This window comes from Medicago truncatula, chromosome 8, assembly GCF_003473485.1.
Source record: "Medicago truncatula cultivar Jemalong A17 chromosome 8, MtrunA17r5.0-ANR, whole genome shotgun sequence".
Lineage (NCBI taxonomy): Eukaryota > Viridiplantae > Streptophyta > Magnoliopsida > Fabales > Fabaceae > Medicago > Medicago truncatula.
Window position 1 is genome coordinate 2,052,603 of NC_053049.1, and position 17,041 is coordinate 2,069,643.

The window sequence follows — 17,041 nt, forward strand, 5'->3', positions numbered from 1 at the left end:
CCAAGCTTAAAATCAAATCTAAGGTACTGTTTCGCCGGGGTTTTTTTCGGTCCAAAAGCTACTTTAAAATAAAGTTAAAATAAAGCTCAATAAGAAAAAGGTAAAAGTTGTTTGATTTCTTTATTTTATTTTTTTTAGTTCTAAAATTATTTTGAAGTTAAAAGCTGTTTGGCAAAATATTGTACAAAACTTTAAATTTATTATTTTTTTGGTGGTGTTGGTTCGAACCCGGGACCTTGCATATACTTATGCATTATCTATAAATAAAAAAATTTGAATTCATTATGAATTAACATAATAAATAAAAAAAATGTCTAAAATATTTTTTGAAGGGAAAAAATGTTTAAAATATAAAAGATATATCTTTATAAATACTATATTTATTCAATGACGTTTATTTTGTGTAACATGAATACAAATTTGTATCATCATACAAAGGACTTGTTAAATATTTGAATAGGAGAAATAATTTAAGGAGGCTCAAATAATAACATAAATAATATCAAAGTAATATCAAAGTAGTTTGGAAAATTAAAAACAATAATCATCTTTTTTTTTTTTAAAAAAAGACATAAACCATCACAAATTCAAACATTTCTACTCTCCATCAACGCAACTCCTATTTGATTTCTAACTTTTTTCATGTAGCCTCCATCTTGTACTCTTCCTGGATTATATGAACTGATTTCTTCATTTATATTGCTTTATTCGTCACGTTCAATCATATATTCAGAGATAACATTTATAATATGTATATGTGTGTGTGTGTAAGGAGAATAATTTATTTTTCTTTTCCAATTATACTCTATAACAAATTTTGTTATAAAAATACCATAATTTTAGTGTCAGTCAAAAAGATAAAAATTTATATTATATAATATTATTTTTGTTACATTGTTGGTGTCATTGGAAAATTTATGTTTAATTTTTTTAATAAGAAAAAGATATACATAATTTGTTACAATACAAATGTGTAAAATATATATAAGTATAACTTTTTTAGGCAACTACACTTGTACTTTTAATTAAAATCAAAATTTTATAAAAATATTATACACATTACGCAACACTAAAAAAAATTATACGCATTAGCGTAACGAAAAAACAGACAGACGAACATAAAGTATTACTCGAAACGCTAATGTGTAATGTTGTCACGAGAAGGGTGAATTATTGGTCATCAGTGTAATGTTGACACTTACTAAAAATGAATTTACAAATACACCATTTAAAAATTGGTGTAACTGCACAATAGTATATGGTGCTACAACCTCACAAAAACTATATGTTACTAATTTACATGAAACTATAACTCGTAAGCTTGGTTATAAACCCATGATAACAAGTGTAAGACAACAAAATAAAAAAGTTGTATGAATAATCAATTTGCTTTTCTTGTTTAATCACAAAATAAGCTATGTGATGATATTTTAGAATCTATATAAATTGAGTGTGTAAGGTTGATTTCACCCTGCTGCAGATTGCTCAATCTTTCCTGTAAACTAGTGTTGGGTACTCTGGATTCCACATGTTATTAATCACGTATTCCTTAATTTCATCCTGCAACTCCACAAAAGAACATGGATAAGTATATCAATATTTGAATTTAATGTTAAATAAGAATCATTTCTTCCTGATAATTCATATTGGCATGCAAAACTTAACAATGTAAGCCAAAAAAACTAAGCAGTTAAAACCCCAATTTCTGAAAAGCCTATGGAAAGCTCACAAACTTTGAACCATGGACAGTAAGTCCTACAGAAAACAAAACACCATACGAATCAAGCAGAATAAAACCTTCATAACTTCCCACTTTTCAAAATTGTCTACCAAGGAACCTTTTGATGAATACAGGAACAAATTCCCACCCATTCTAACCATGTTTGCATCTTAAACATATCTTCTTTGGGCAAAGGGAGAAATGGTTAAAAAAATCCTCCAATGCAACAACACTACGTGAAGCCAATGTTAATTTGAACCGGATCCTTGATCATGTTTAACAATCATACATTGATCATCGATTTGTGTTCTGCGAATATTTTAATACCACGGCATGAGGAACAATTTGCTAAGAATGGAAAATGCACAACCTTTAAACAGTTTTGTAGTAGTTTTTGGTTTGAATTTGGAAGCAACTTTGAGCACAGCTAAGTGAACCCATTTAAGAGGGTAAATCTCTCACAGTAGCTATATTTTCCATTTGTAAGACTTGAACCTAATACTATGAAAACCAATTTCCTTACCATTTGAACTAACAAGAAGTGTAATATAATATAATGGGTCTATTAACTTGGTAAAAAGGATCTGCAACTTTTTTCTTTCAGCAATAGAGACAGTAATTTATATTTATATCATTTTCAAAAAGGAGTTTATAATTTAAAAAGATGAATTTTTATATTATTGTTTTTTGTAAGTAAAGTAAAGTATGATCATGGAGACATATTTATGCATAAGACTTATTAAAACTTCACATTGGCCTGGTATGTGGATAACGTCATAAAAACTTGGGAAATCCTCTCATAAATCTAAAGAGAATAGCTGGAGTAAAATCAATCTCCCGCGCAGTAGACAAGCCTAGTCTAACAGATGGTAGTGGTACCAACTAATTCCACATGGACCTTACGAGTGTATTTGCAGGCAAAATTAATTCGAACCACATTATAGTAGAGATTACATTGGTACGTAGTCCAGAAGTTACAAACATAATCTCTAATATTTTGAAACAAACAAAACTTACCCGACTAAGTTTGCGAAGCTCTCGAGCATCCATTTCATGATATCCTTCTGCTAGATCCTCCTCCACAGCTTCTTCTATAACAGCTGCAGCTATCTCCTTTGTAATATCTCGAATTCTGCAAATATGAATTAGTTTTGAGAAAGATGAAACTTCGTTTAAACTACCTCTTATAAACTATATTTTGTAATGAAAAGCACATTTCTACCTTGATATTGAAGGGAAAATAATCCCTTTGAGAACCTCTTCTTCACTCATATATGCAGCCAGACTTCAGTTTCCAATGATCAGGCAGACAAGAAAAAGAAAAACAGAGATTAAGGTGACATTTCAAAGTTAGACAGCAACTCAGCAAAAAAAATACAATGCACAGATCAAGTGTTATGCACGAAATGAAAACAGTTCTGTTATTGTAAGAATTTATACACTGTGCTATCTTTATTGTATCTTAGAGTAATTTAGAGTATCTAAGATTATCTCTCATGATGTGTTTCAAGGGAGAAAAAATTATTTCCGGAATTGTGAACTAGGTATCTTTCTCCTCCATAAGGAGAGAATTCACTTTAGAGTATAAACTACAATGATAACCACTACTTGAAAATTCAATAGTTGACGTTACAATAAAATATATGCACAAGTTAGCAAACCGTGAAGTTATTAAAATATTGACAGTTGAAGTTATAAATTCTAATTGACAGTAATAGTGGTATTCACTAATTCACCATAGCAGTATTTTTCACAATACTTGTAGACTGAATAATAGATTCACAAGTCCTGTAAATCATGAACTTATGCAAATAATTCACTAATTCATAATAGTGGTATTTTCAGAAATTACTGAGTTTTATAAAACATACCGCTCAGCAGCAGCCTGTAACATGCCGTCGGATACGATCCTAGAGCCAGACAAAAGAGTTCCAAGACCAATGCTGAAATAAAAAAGACCTAGTTAAAAGCAAAAGAACGGTATGATATACAATAGCACAGCTTAGATTAAATCTAGTTTCATTTGCGAAACAGCAAACCTACCCTGGAAATAGGTACATGTTGTTTCCCTGGTTGCAGTGTCCAATATTACCATTTCCTGCAAATTATAATAGAAAATTGTCAGTGAATGTTTCCCTTGAATGAAACACAGAAAACGATAACAAACTAGAGTATTTGATGAGAATTCATACTTTACCAAGATAAACAAAATTTATAAATTTCAAAAAACATGGTAGAAAAAAAAAATCAACTTTAGATTGTTCTTGTCCTTTTTGCTTTATACTTTAGTTTCTAAAATAGAATATGAAGAGAATCTGAAGGGCCTGAATATTGTACTTGTCTTTTTGAAAATCTATTTTAGAAAATAAAGCATAAGGCTTGCTTACAAAAGGCATATAAGCAAAAAGACAAGAATCGATGTTCAATTTTGTAACACAAATTCAAAGTATTTCCGGTCACATGAAAATAAAGAACCAATACTGTTTAATGTTTATGACAATAGTGTTAGGAAGTAAATGATATTCAACGAAGTTGAATATCTTTCATGGTTGAAGAGAGGGATGCAAGACATGAGCCAAAAATAATTGTTGTTGGGAAAAATCAAAGTAACTTATTGACTAGAGATATTGCCTAAATAGAGCTTATAAAGCTAAGGCAATCATATAAGTCTGTTTTGTGAGGTTGAAATCTGAATAAAACCTAGATTTTAATATGGTATAAGAGCCTATCTTAGATCTAGTATTGAGTCAAAATCTCTGTTATTCCACCCACATTATGTTGAGTAAGGACGGACCTGAAAATATAAGAATTAGATAATTAAAATGTCACAAATTAAAGGGATAAGCATCCCTTTGTGATTATTAATCTATCGAACACAGATGCATATTACTTTCATATTCCAGGAAATCAGTATCATGCAGCAAAAATTGGGAACCTCCAGGTCAATTCGTTCCATAATATGTAGAATTGAGATTTCCTGATGTTATTAAGATTTAGTAAAAATTTGGTAGCGAGAGATCTAACCACCTACTCTAGAACATTTTTCTTTCAATGTTCCTAAGGCAGTAAAGGAGGCTAGACAAGCTAAAAATACAACTAAAACAGTTAAATCTCAATTTAGAATATAGTTAGTACTCTCTCCGTCCCATAATAACTGAGTCATTTGCAAAAAAATGTTGTCCCAAAAAAATTGACCCATTTCACTTTTCAATACAACAATAATTACTTTTTTCCAATTATAACTCTAATTAATACTACTTTCATCACTCCCAATTCAATATATTCTACTTTGCATTTATGATAAGAAAGAATGCACCAATACTTAACAAGACACTCAAAACTATTTTTCTCTCTCTTTCACTTATACACTTTTTCTTAATATGTGTGAAAAGAAAAAGCTCAGATAAAACGGGACGGAGGGAGTAATACATAAGACATATTTACAAACAATGTGTAGCGATATGGAATTCTACAACCTGCTGTTCAGAGAGAAATATAGCAGCGGGAATCTAATCTTCCTATTTGACATGAGTTTATTTACGATTATCATAGTTCTTAAATTTCCAGAAAGCAATAAGCAAAAATAATTACACTACCACACATTACGCAGCAATCACTAGATTATAAATATGAAATATATGAAAGATTAGTCTGGGGATTTGTAAACTTATACCTAGATCAACATTACTAAACGGACTTCCACTAGCAAATATAATGTTGTCGCCCAAAATGGAGAATGCTTCGTCAGGGGTACATTCAGCTGTCAAAGAATGAGGGCAGTGGTATGCAAACTATCAAAAATCCATGTTACCCGCTGCAACAGCACATACCAAAAGAAATGAGAAAAATTATATATACCATTCTTTGTTGGATTTGACATGGCAAATATGGCTGGTCTTGTTGACGTTGAATCCTTGAGGGCCTCCAATACCTAGAAAATAGGATATGTCATTATCAGTATATCAAAGGAAAGAAAGTCAGCAAAATGTTATATACACACATTAAGCATAATAAAGTCAAAAACTCTAAACTTAATAAGGAGAATATAACATTCTGCAGAGCAAAGCAAATTTCAGATTGCACACAGAAAAAGATTATGAACATGGACATTTTGAACATTTGTATTATTAAACTTTTCCAATGAGATGGATAGAAGCAATGCTGATTCCATAGTCTTACTCAACCGAATAAAAGTGCAATGTAATATCTAACCAAAGCATCGGAAATATATATACCTCGTTCGAGAACAATCCTCCAACAGCAGATAGTCCTAGGAGGACATCAGGCTTCACTTGCTTGACCTGTTACCAAAGTTAAGCAACGATATATGAAGGAAGCCTCTCAAGTTGATCAATAAAAAAAAGAATGAAATTCAAAGAAAAGAAGTGCATGACATGACAAAATATTAAACGAGGGAATTTCCCAAAAATGTGTAATGAGAGATTGGAGAGCCACGTTATATTGATGTTTTTCCCATATGTTTTACTTTTATATCATGGAGGATCCCCTATCCTCGAGACTGATGGCAAAAAAATCATCTCATTTTATTCAAGGTAGATGATGGCAAAAAAATTATCTCACTATAAAAGGTACTAACCAATATGCATGTTTGTGTAATTATAATGAAGAGAGAAGACAAAAAAACTTATTTTTATAGGTTTATGATGGTGGAAAAGGAAAAGAGTGAAAGAAAGCTGGAATAATTAACAGAAAATATTGCAGATAGATTACAAGACTAAGTATAGGTCAAGGATTGGTATTATTAGTAAAATCCCAGGCCCATCAACAATAGGACTAAAACAAATCAAGAAAGATATTCTATGATAATATAAATACCTCTTAAATATACTGTAACAAGGCATACAAATGTTTTTCTTCAATCAGACTTATTATCTGTTATGATATTTAGTTTTTAAATAAAAACATGCTATAAAAAGATACTACGTTAGTAACTCCCATGGCTGAAAGTTAACTTTTAATCTAACAAGTTGGATTCTTTATTCTTCAATTCTTAGGCATGGAAGGTGGTTAAGTTTACCATATCTAAACCAAACGCTGAGAACCTTTCCAAAATGGGGTAATATTAACTGAAGAAAAACAAGCTACGTCAAAAATTTGTTTTCATCTATCTCATATTATGGCATTTCATATTTGCATCTAAAGTGATATTTTAACGAACCACTTCTGCAAGACTTGCTCCTTCCCTTAGTCCTTGGCGATCCATTTCTTTCAAATTCCTTGCAAAAGGAAGGGCATCTGGATCAATATTTTCACGTCCTTCTGTGATTAATCCCTGCATTTTCAACAATAGGAAAAGTGCATATCAAATGGTGACCAAAACATTTGAAAAAAATCATAAATATGGCTAAAAAAAAACTAATCTTCATTATGATGAGTTTTCGTGGCTCACCAAGAATTTTATTTATATTATAAATAAAATTAAAGCCATCACAAATATAACTTCGTTAAACAGGGTAAGTGAATATCCAACGAACTGAACTGAGTTTAAAAGATTATGTTTTCTATCCAAAAAAAAAATTAACTACTACAAAGAACCAAACCATGTTTAATATGTATATCAAGCTAAACAGTACCTTTGCATCAACAACCCAAAATTGACTCTTTGCACTCTGAAAAGCTACTTCATTATTACCCAGCATCCTTGCCATTGTTTTTCTTGCTGCATTAAGAACACCGATTCCAGCACTGCAGTAGTACAAACATAATTAACAAAACAACACACCAAATGTGAATATCCTTAGTGACTATGAACTCAACAAAGACTTTCAATTGCAACAACCATTCCATTCAAAGCTTTCATTAAAATCAAATCTATTCTAAACATAACTGCTGAAACTTTGACCAGGATTCCTAGGAGATCATTCATCCTAGTACAACCTCCCCAAACAAACTTAAGGATGGAACACATGCTGGATCTAATGCTTAAGTTCTTACCTATGTCTCCAACGACACAATATTTTCAAGATATTTCAAAATAAATTGTGTTTCAGATAACTAGTTCTGAGCTAAGAAACTTTATGCAAAATCATAGAAGCCTGTTCATCCTTTCACAAGAAAAGATAACTAGCTAACCTTCCAGCACCAGCAACAACTATCTTCTGCTTGGGGAAGTCAATCATTGGCCTTCCTTGAGCTCTTACAGCACCTAGAAGTCCAGCAATTGCAACACCAGCTGTTCCCTGGGGTAGAGAATTTCACATACATTAAGCAATAAAATGCCATGGCAAGATCTATACAAAATTTTCATCTATGCAATGAATTCAGTTCTCATGAGGTAGAGATGATAACTCGGTAGCTATAGAGCAAAAAATGTTATTGTTCTGAAACCATTGATCAATGACTGTTGGTGAAATGATCAATGGTTTGTATAAATCTTAACAAAGTAACAAAATACTCTCGCTGTGTGGTACCTACGATAAGTGAAAGTTATTCAAAAACATCCATCTCAAAAATTCCCTAGTTCAAAAAATAATTAACAATATTTCCTGAGGCCTGTAAAAGCAACATGTAAAATACAATTCACATGATAAATAAAAGAAATTTTACCTGCACATCATCATTAAACATTCGGTAGGTAGTTCTATATCGTTGTAATAACTTAAAAGCCCATTTGCTTTGAAAATCTTCAAACTGTGAAAGCACAAGATTAATGATAGTCGAATAATAGAAAAATATGGACCTTATGAATAAAAGGAAAAGGCAAGCTACTAGTTTTATTTTAAACATCACTTTCAATACCTGTACAATCACATTTGGCCAGCGAGTAAAGACAGCTTCCATAAACTCATCTATAACAGCAAGATAGTCATCCCCATCAAGGCGATGCTGCTGCAATCCTAAATCTGACGACAAAGAATAAGCCAATTATGTTCCATAGAGTGAATTCAACTCATAAAGCTTATGATGAAACCAGAATAAATGCAACTGAAGCAACAATAGGTATATGAAATATCTGAGTGAGCTGCACAACACAAATAGTGCTTAGACATATTAAACCACACATAGGCTTCAACCAGATAACTTAAGCATTTGTGAAGTTGATCTTTTAGTCTAGATGATCAAGATTCAACTCTGCGACTATCATTCTTTTACATAAAGAATTTTAGCACAAGCTCAAGGCTTGAGCATTCTTCACATTGCAAGTAAGCACAAAGAGCTCATGAGGAAGGAAAGTATGTTGGAGATGTAAAACAATTCATAGTCTTCTCTGCCAAATAGATTTGGATTTTAGGAAAGTTAGTATTTAATAGAAGCAAAATCTAACATTGATGAAAATTTAGATATGGACACTCATTTTGATGCAAATATGCAATCATGTCAACCCAATATAGGTCCAATTATATGATTTCTAACCTTTTTTTTTAGGCAAAATAGAAATTTTAATTAAAATAAAAAGGAAATACAAGACTGGGGGGCATGAACCTGACCCAGAAAACCACAAACTCAAACCCTAACGGGTGATACAGCAAATCAGTACACAAGTGGTATATAAAAACACTTACATAATGGATATAGAAACACTTACATAAAGGATCCTCGAGTAACTTTTTGTTGTTAGTCCCAACGTCAATCATCACAGGAAGTACCTATTAGAAGAACGAGGAAAAAATTCTTGGAATCTTAAAAGACATGTATGTACTATATAGAGCTTACAATAGAAGAACAATAAAATACATAATTCTAATGATGTAAAGGGGTAAAATAGCATGGTTATAAAGGTCAATCGTACCACGGCATTGATGGGAGAAATTACAAGAACTATATAATAGCCAAGCAAGATGGGAGAAATTACAAGATAGAATAACAAGTAAAATAACAACCAGAAGCCATGACAAAATTATTATTAAATTAAGCACAAAATAATCTGACTATTCCGGTTACCATCTTGTAGAATGAAGGAATATTTTCCACAACTGAAATGTTTATTAATTAATATACAAATCAAATTAATGTGTTCCCTCAAAAAAAAAAAAAAAATCAAATTAATGTGTATAAGGCATAGCCCAAAGACAGTAAGTATTATACAAAATAAAAATTAGTTTCATCATTGAATTGGGGTATTTGATATTTTCTTACCAACAACTTAGAGATATTAACTAAATCATGAATTTTAACAGTTTTAAAGAACCGATTACAAAACATTGAGCAGCCACATACTCTTTGAGGATTTATGCCAGCAGCAGCAACATATAGATCAAGTTTCCCAATAGTAATGCCAATTCCTTGAACTCCAAGATCCCCAAGTCCCAGAATTCTGCTCCCATCTGTAACTACAATCATATCGACCTGAAAAGGATCAAATGAGATGTCGCCATTTGAAACTTCAATAAGTTATTGTCTACCGAAATAATATCCAAACACAGGCCATAAAGAATTTAGAACATAAGAAAATGCTAGTGTTTAATCGTCTGAATACGAGTTAATGAACATGGAGCAAAAGTGTTTGAGAGAGAAAGGTAAGAGAGGATTTAATATTGATTGCACAGTGAAAGAATAAAAGAACTTCAGATACAAAGTTTGCAAGCAACTAAGCTATTTACAAAGGATGTGGTATTTGTTTCACAATGATTAGGTAAAAAACAATAATCCTCTTACAGGGGACTTCTCCTTCTCCAACTGAGAAAATCTAAGTTTTAATTACTGAAGAAAGCTAACTGCTGATTGAAAGAAAAAGGACTGTATAATTCGTAAACCACGGATACAAAAACTCAACATCACTGAACCAACCTGAACAGCATGTTATAGATATTAGCCACGAAGGGCTTCCACTGAACAGTTTAAGCATTTTATTGGATAGGTTGTAGACATTGTATAGCGTTGTCATTGTATCGGAGCTTGACAAGAGGTAATGATTTCAAATCGTTCCGCCCAAAAGGTTCTACTTAAATTACATTTTTCAGCTAATTAAATTAATATATTCAAGGTCCACACATAACAAAATGGAAAGAAAAAATAAATGCCTTCTAGGATACCCAATAAAGTACTGGCTAAAAATTTGTAAAGGAAATGGATTTAAAGACCTGCTCAGCTGGCCAGTTATAGACCATGGACATCATTTCTCCACGATCCTCAGCACTGAAATACATTCCTCTTGGTCTTCTGAACAGCCCACTATAGTTCTGACATACAAGACCTACTGTTGGAGTATATACTATTGGTGCATATTCCTCAATGTTGTTAATCAAAACCTGACATTATACAGCATGTCATTGAAGCTAGAATCATTCTTTTGATAAAGTAGAATTTTTAAGATGCATAAGAACAAATTCAATAATTTACAATATTCCAGGATACAGGGCGAATTTAATTTTCCAATGCATGACTTTAAGGAAATATACATCCAAAAATATGATACAGCATAAAATATTATCATGCAGCTTTGATGCAACTGACTATAAGTTTCAACTTATTTATTTTTTTGGTATAATTTTGTAATAGGATTTCATCTGTACAATAGTATTCTAAATGCAGATGTTCGTGTATGGAACTCCATGCTCAAATCTTGAAGCAAAACAAATGCAGTTGTGGCCTGTTTTATTTATTTAAGCAAAAAAAAAGTATGCAAAGGCATCACAATAGAGAACGGGGTCCCAACTATGTAATCACCAAAGACCCTAACAATCATCTGCAGCGTGCCAAGAATTTTTATATAGAAAAAATAAAGAATTCAAAAACAATGGTGGGAGATGGAGCAAACACATGAAGACGAATAGAAGGAACTATTTTCTCTATATATAATAAATAACTAGGAAGACGAATAGAAGGAACTATTTTCTCTATATATAATAAATAACTAGGAACGCGAACAACGCAGCCATGGCCTGTAATATTTATTAAAGCAAAAAAAAGGTATGGAAAGGCATCAGTTATAGTGCTAAAGTTGCAAAAAACTTCATAAACTTCAAGTAACTCAGTACCCACTACCCTTCTAAAAGATGGAAGAGCCTAATCCACAGCTACCAAATTTACTAGAAACACCAACAAGGACTGCAGGGTGAACAAAAGACTAATTGACCACTAATACTAATAAAAAAACTAGACAACAGAAATGTCAATAAACAAAACCTTAAATGATAGTCACGCCTATAGCATATCATTTTATCGCAACCACCTAAGCAATTTTACATTACTGTAAATCATGGAGGCCTAAATCATTGCTAATCTTTTGGCAAGCACTTCTAGAAATTGACCCCAATATCGAGATAAAAAATTTATTCAGCCTAGAATTGTTTGTTATCAAAATAGTGCAATAAAAAACTCTGGACATACTTTATAGTACATAGTCTCATTTCTGTCATGCAGTCGGTTTAGTATTCGCCACTTGGCCAGTGCATTAGGATCAGAAGGTCCATCTCTTGCTTGAACTTCAAGCCTTTTCAGATCAACCACTATAAACACAAAATTTATAGAAATAATTAATAAAAAGCAGAACAGCGCACAATTGAAAAATTACCGACAGAAAAAGTAATAAACAAATATCTCTTACTTTTACATGCAAAAAAGTCACATTATATCTTCTATAAACAGATAAGATAACTGAATGATGGAAAACCCTTGATTTGAATGACCTAATTCCCATTCAAAGGCAATATCGACTCAATAATTAACACCACCACCACTAGCAAGAAGAAGAAAAATTACTACCAAACAAACCCGCATTTATTAGATACTGTTAACATTGCATGAGACCAAAGAAAATAGAAAAACATACTGAAACGCTCAATCTGCACGTCAGGAGACACAACATTTGGAGGAAGCAGTCCTCGTAGATCAAGACGATCTCGTTCTGTCATGGAAAATGCTGTTCCCTATATTCAAACAATCAAAGTACATATATTACTAAATCAGACTGAAAGTTATTAGGAAATGAAAAACATATCCACGATTGGAAGAGTAAGTGACTATAAAACTTGTAGCAAAAGCACACAGCAATCTTCGGCCTGTTACTTAAAAGAAACCTAGGCAAAATATCAGAATGAAGAAAATGGAAGTTGCCTGAAATTTCATGTGTACTTTCTAGCATCATGTAAAATAAGCAGAAGACTGGCACAACTTATGTATGGATTTCAGCTTCTAAAGAAGTGTTTTCTATTAGATACTGAGGAATATAAAAACATTATTTACAAACATATATACTTTATATATACATCAAAATCTGCTATTGACAAGATGAATGATAAATAACCTGAAAACATTTCCTGGTCACTCACTTAGTAATGTTTTAATTCCCATATCTTATGGCCCACTTGGGTTGGCCTAGTGGTATTGGCTTGGGACCTGGGAGTGTGCTCCTCCTCAAGGTCTCAGGGTCAATTCTCCCCGGTGCCAATTTGGGTGGGCTAATTTAGCTTATTCAAAAAAAAAATTCCATATCTTATGTTTCCAATTTCAATACCTATGCAGAAAATCACCAAACTGGCATCAAATTTACTGCCTTTGAAATGAAAGGCTGTGTTGAATAAATGTTTCCTTTATTAGGACAGGCTATTTCCTTTATTTATGTTTTAATCTATACAGATTTATTTCCTTAATTCTTGTTGGCAGATTTACTTCCTATAATGTGGCCTAACCGTTTGAATTGTGACAACTTCAAACTTTCCAACACTTTGTTAGTCAAAAACCACCCATCATTCTACCACTATACAATCAAACGTGTCAAATACCATGCCTCTACCTCCAATTGATCTCCAAATCTTCCATTGGCATACTACCTTGATGGGATGAATCATCTGAAGTGAGCTCATGCTATGTGCACTACCCTTAAAGGACGTTCAAGGTTAAACTATAATGAAAGGACAACTCCTAGGAAGGATGACCAGCAATTTGAATTGTGGGATGATGAGGACTCTTATCATGACATGCTTTAGAACTCTATCTCGACTTAGATTAGCATGAGTTGTGCGTTTATTTCCCTAGCCCAACAACTTTGTAACAATCTTCGCCAGCCTTTTTTGTGAAATAAAAGATTACGACCTACTTTGAGTCGAATAATATTATAGAATGCTTAACAGCATACTGGTTGAATTCGAACAGCACCAAAAATTATTTTTGACAAATTATTGTTAATTCAGTTTTCTAATTATATAGATTGATTTCCTTGGTTCCTATTGTTAAGGCATATCTACTTCCTGTAGTATAGCTCTATTGTAGACGATTAATCAATAGCATCATTCTTCATTGCGTAAACCACAGCACAAAAGAAAACAATATAGAACCATTGAAGCCTCCTTAACTATAGTATTCTGACAGAAGCCTTGTTTGCACAAGATTATTTTCACCTCATTTGTGTTTCTCCATAATAATAAATAACCACTTCCGCAACATTTTACACTTGTTTGAATGAACATATAATAGTGTACGAAACTCATTAGTTGTTTTCATTTATATTTCCAATAAAATAATCCTACTATGTGAATCAAAAATTAAAATGCCTGCAGCTACTTTTCAGCATAAAAACTGTCTATCTAATCATATTCAGCTTAATTAAAACTAGAACAAAATTTAGATGCAGTTGCTTAAGCGCAATTTTCCTTTTCTTCAATTTCAATTCAACATATGAATTATACAATAAATATCCCATTGTAAAAGTAGGATTATTTTAAATTCAAATTTAAGTGAACAATTCATCCGCGTAACAAATCATAATTAGTGAACATCACAAATAGCAAGTGAGTTTTTTTAACTATCCTATAAAAACATCCCTTGAGTTAAGCAACTAAACAAAAATTAACACTTCACCTTCCGAAAAATGGTGTTCTGAAACTCAAAAATGTTGTTTTGAAGTTTAGTTTTTCTTAGAAATTAAGTCATTATCAAAATTAAAAATACCTGAACTTATTCTTCAACATAAAAACTGTTTATCCAATCATATTCAGCTTAATTAAAACTATCCCAATAAAAACATACCTTCAATTCAAGTAAATAAATAAATAGAATAAACCATCAATTTAATCCCTAAACTATCAGTCTCTCCGATTTCGTCCCTAAACGATATAAATATAATAAATAGTCCCCTAATGTGTATAAAATCCATCAATTTCGTCCCTGAAGTATAAGAAAATCCATCAATTTAGTCTAACATCTAAATTAACAGATTCCATATACTTTAGGAACTACTTATTAATACATTTATATAGTAACTAAATTGGAGAGAGAGTAGTAGTTTGCACACTAAATGAATTTTACGAAACACTACAAATTCAATGGGCTAACTTATTCGCTATCAGCTATAGCTATCTTATAACCATCTTCTATAAGCTACCTTATCAGTTATCCACTATTTTTTACCAAACAGAGCCTACATGAATTTTACCAAACACTACAAATTTAATTGTCGTTAATCCTCTATAAATTCATCTGATATAAGCTACCTTATCAGCTTCAGCTATAAGCTATTCTTTATTAAAGAGAGTAAATAGAGTAAATAAATAAATAAATAAAAATCAAAAGTTGACTTTGAATAATGAACAAGTTATTCATCCATTCAAATTAACTAGTTTTCAATTCGATTCAAAGTAATACAAAACTAAAAACTCAAATGAAGAGATTATTACGCACTTTATTGAACCAAGGATCATGAAGAATGTCAAGACTCCGTTTATGAACGATAGTTGGACGATGACCTTCCAACGTAGTGAAAGATCGCGACAGTATGAAGTAATCACCGCCGGTGATGACGTGGCGTTTGATTCGTTGAAGTAACGGAGACGATGATGATCTCGCACGGTTCCAGAAGATCGCCATTTTTATTCGCGATCGATGATGATGAAAGATCTAAGAGAAGTTTCGCTCTCTCGAATGTGGGAAGAATCAATGGCGCGTTTGTTTGATGTTGATTTGTTAGAAAGTATTCTGGTATATATATATATATATATGTATTAATGAGTGTAGTTGGGGATGAGAATATTATTGCAATTGGACCGGTAGTAGTACTAGTAGAGTATGCTACCCCTAACTATAATAAATAAAGTCAAATAACCCAACCTACACGGAATTACTCTAAAAAATGCCCATTTGGTTAACGAATAGTGGGTTTGTTTGTTTGTTTTCCCAGTGGATGGGCACTTTTTCCTGTTTTTACGGTGGGATTGTCGTGATGGCAAACAGATGCGGAACTTGTTTCCTTGTATTGTTTCAGTTGATTTTGAACTTGATTATGTTGATTTTCAAACTCGTTTAACCTTTTGTTTAACTTAACTGTGGTTGGAATTGATTTAGAGTGAATTAATTATATAAAATTGATTTTTATTAAAACTGAATTAAAGATAAAGTGATATATGTTTAGATATGTTTATGTAAAACTTTGTGCGTAGAAATTAATTTTAGAATTAAAATCTACGAATCATGACTTTATGTCAAATTTCCTTAAAAAAAAAAATGACTTTATATAAAATATATTCTAGAAACAAAATCATTTATGTTCGAAAGCAATGAAACATGTCAAAAATCAATTTTACATCTCCGAAATCAATTTTAACCACTTTAATGGTGTGTTTGCTTTGGAAGAGAAATTGCATAGAGAGAAGTAAGAGAAGTGATAAGAGAGAATCTGAGAAGTAGAGTAAGATTGATTGATTATTTGGTATAAGAGAAAGATAAAAGAAATAAAGAAGAAAAGTTTATGAATTATTTATGAAAATGCAATAATACATATAGATGGAAAAGAAGAAAAAAAAAACTATTCAAATGAGATGATAAATTATCCGATGTAGGAAGAGTTGGAAGAACTTGAAGACCAAACAGCTTCTAGCTTGTATTGCGATGAATCGCATAAAATATTGAAAATTCCTATGATACACCAGAAGATAATTATTCAACTCTTGTTCCAGTAGATATTGAGTCATACTCAAGCAGTGTCTCGTATCATGGAAGTCATGTTAAATTCGGATACAAGGTAAAATTTACAATGGAGCCAAATATAAAAGCTCTTTTTTATTGTGCATCTACATGTACCGGTAGGCCATGACCTGGCTAGAATAAAATGAGTTTTAGTTGTATGGTCATTCATGTGTGGAGTGGGTTTCTAGTCCTAACTGGTAACTTGTTGATATTAGACAAAATATAAAATAGGGTTAAATTGTTTTTGTCATGAAATACGACCTCAGTACTTCATGTCTCCACTGATGGGTTATCGTTTTTCATCTTGAAGGAGATCATCATATATGTCATTTACGGGATCATCATATGCGTCACGAACATATGATGTTGATGTTGTTGTTGTCATTGTATCAGTTAACAAGGTAGACCTCAAAATTTAAAGTGCTTACACAACTAGTTACTGTAAACACACCAAAAATATCA

General features: G+C 31.9%; 1 protein-coding gene across 1 annotated transcript; it reads right to left on the reverse strand.

The window, feature by feature from the left end:
* Positions 1 to 1,139: 1,139 nt before the first annotated feature.
* Positions 1,140 to 15,612, reverse strand: LOC11420682 (NAD-dependent malic enzyme 62 kDa isoform, mitochondrial). The gene is made up of 19 exons (XM_003626777.4): positions 15,299 to 15,612; positions 12,453 to 12,549; positions 12,011 to 12,129; positions 10,762 to 10,929; positions 9,899 to 10,027; positions 9,267 to 9,327; positions 8,480 to 8,583; positions 8,288 to 8,371; positions 7,814 to 7,920; positions 7,315 to 7,426; positions 6,900 to 7,013; positions 5,956 to 6,021; positions 5,579 to 5,651; positions 5,394 to 5,480; positions 3,764 to 3,818; positions 3,592 to 3,663; positions 2,943 to 3,005; positions 2,738 to 2,852; positions 1,140 to 1,560 (listed from the first exon to the last, which is right to left on the reverse strand). Exons 1-19 carry the CDS (start codon positions 15,482 to 15,484, stop codon positions 1,486 to 1,488), a joined length of 1,887 nt encoding a protein of 628 aa, XP_003626825.1. The 5' UTR covers positions 15,485 to 15,612; the 3' UTR covers positions 1,140 to 1,485.
* Positions 15,613 to 17,041: the final 1,429 nt, after the last annotated feature.

Coding starts and splice junctions, on each gene's coding strand:
- LOC11420682 (XM_003626777.4), bottom strand. CDS start 15,484: ATGGCGATCTTCTGGAACCGTGCGAGATCATCATCGTCTCCGTTACTT. Junction 9,328..9,898: donor CTGGCATAAATCCTCAAAGA/GTATGTGGCTGC, acceptor TTCTTCTAATAG/GTACTTCCTGTGATGATTGA. Junction 7,427..7,813: donor GTTGTTGCTGGTGCTGGAAG/GTTAGCTAGTTA, acceptor GTACTACTGCAG/TGCTGGAATCGGTGTTCTTA.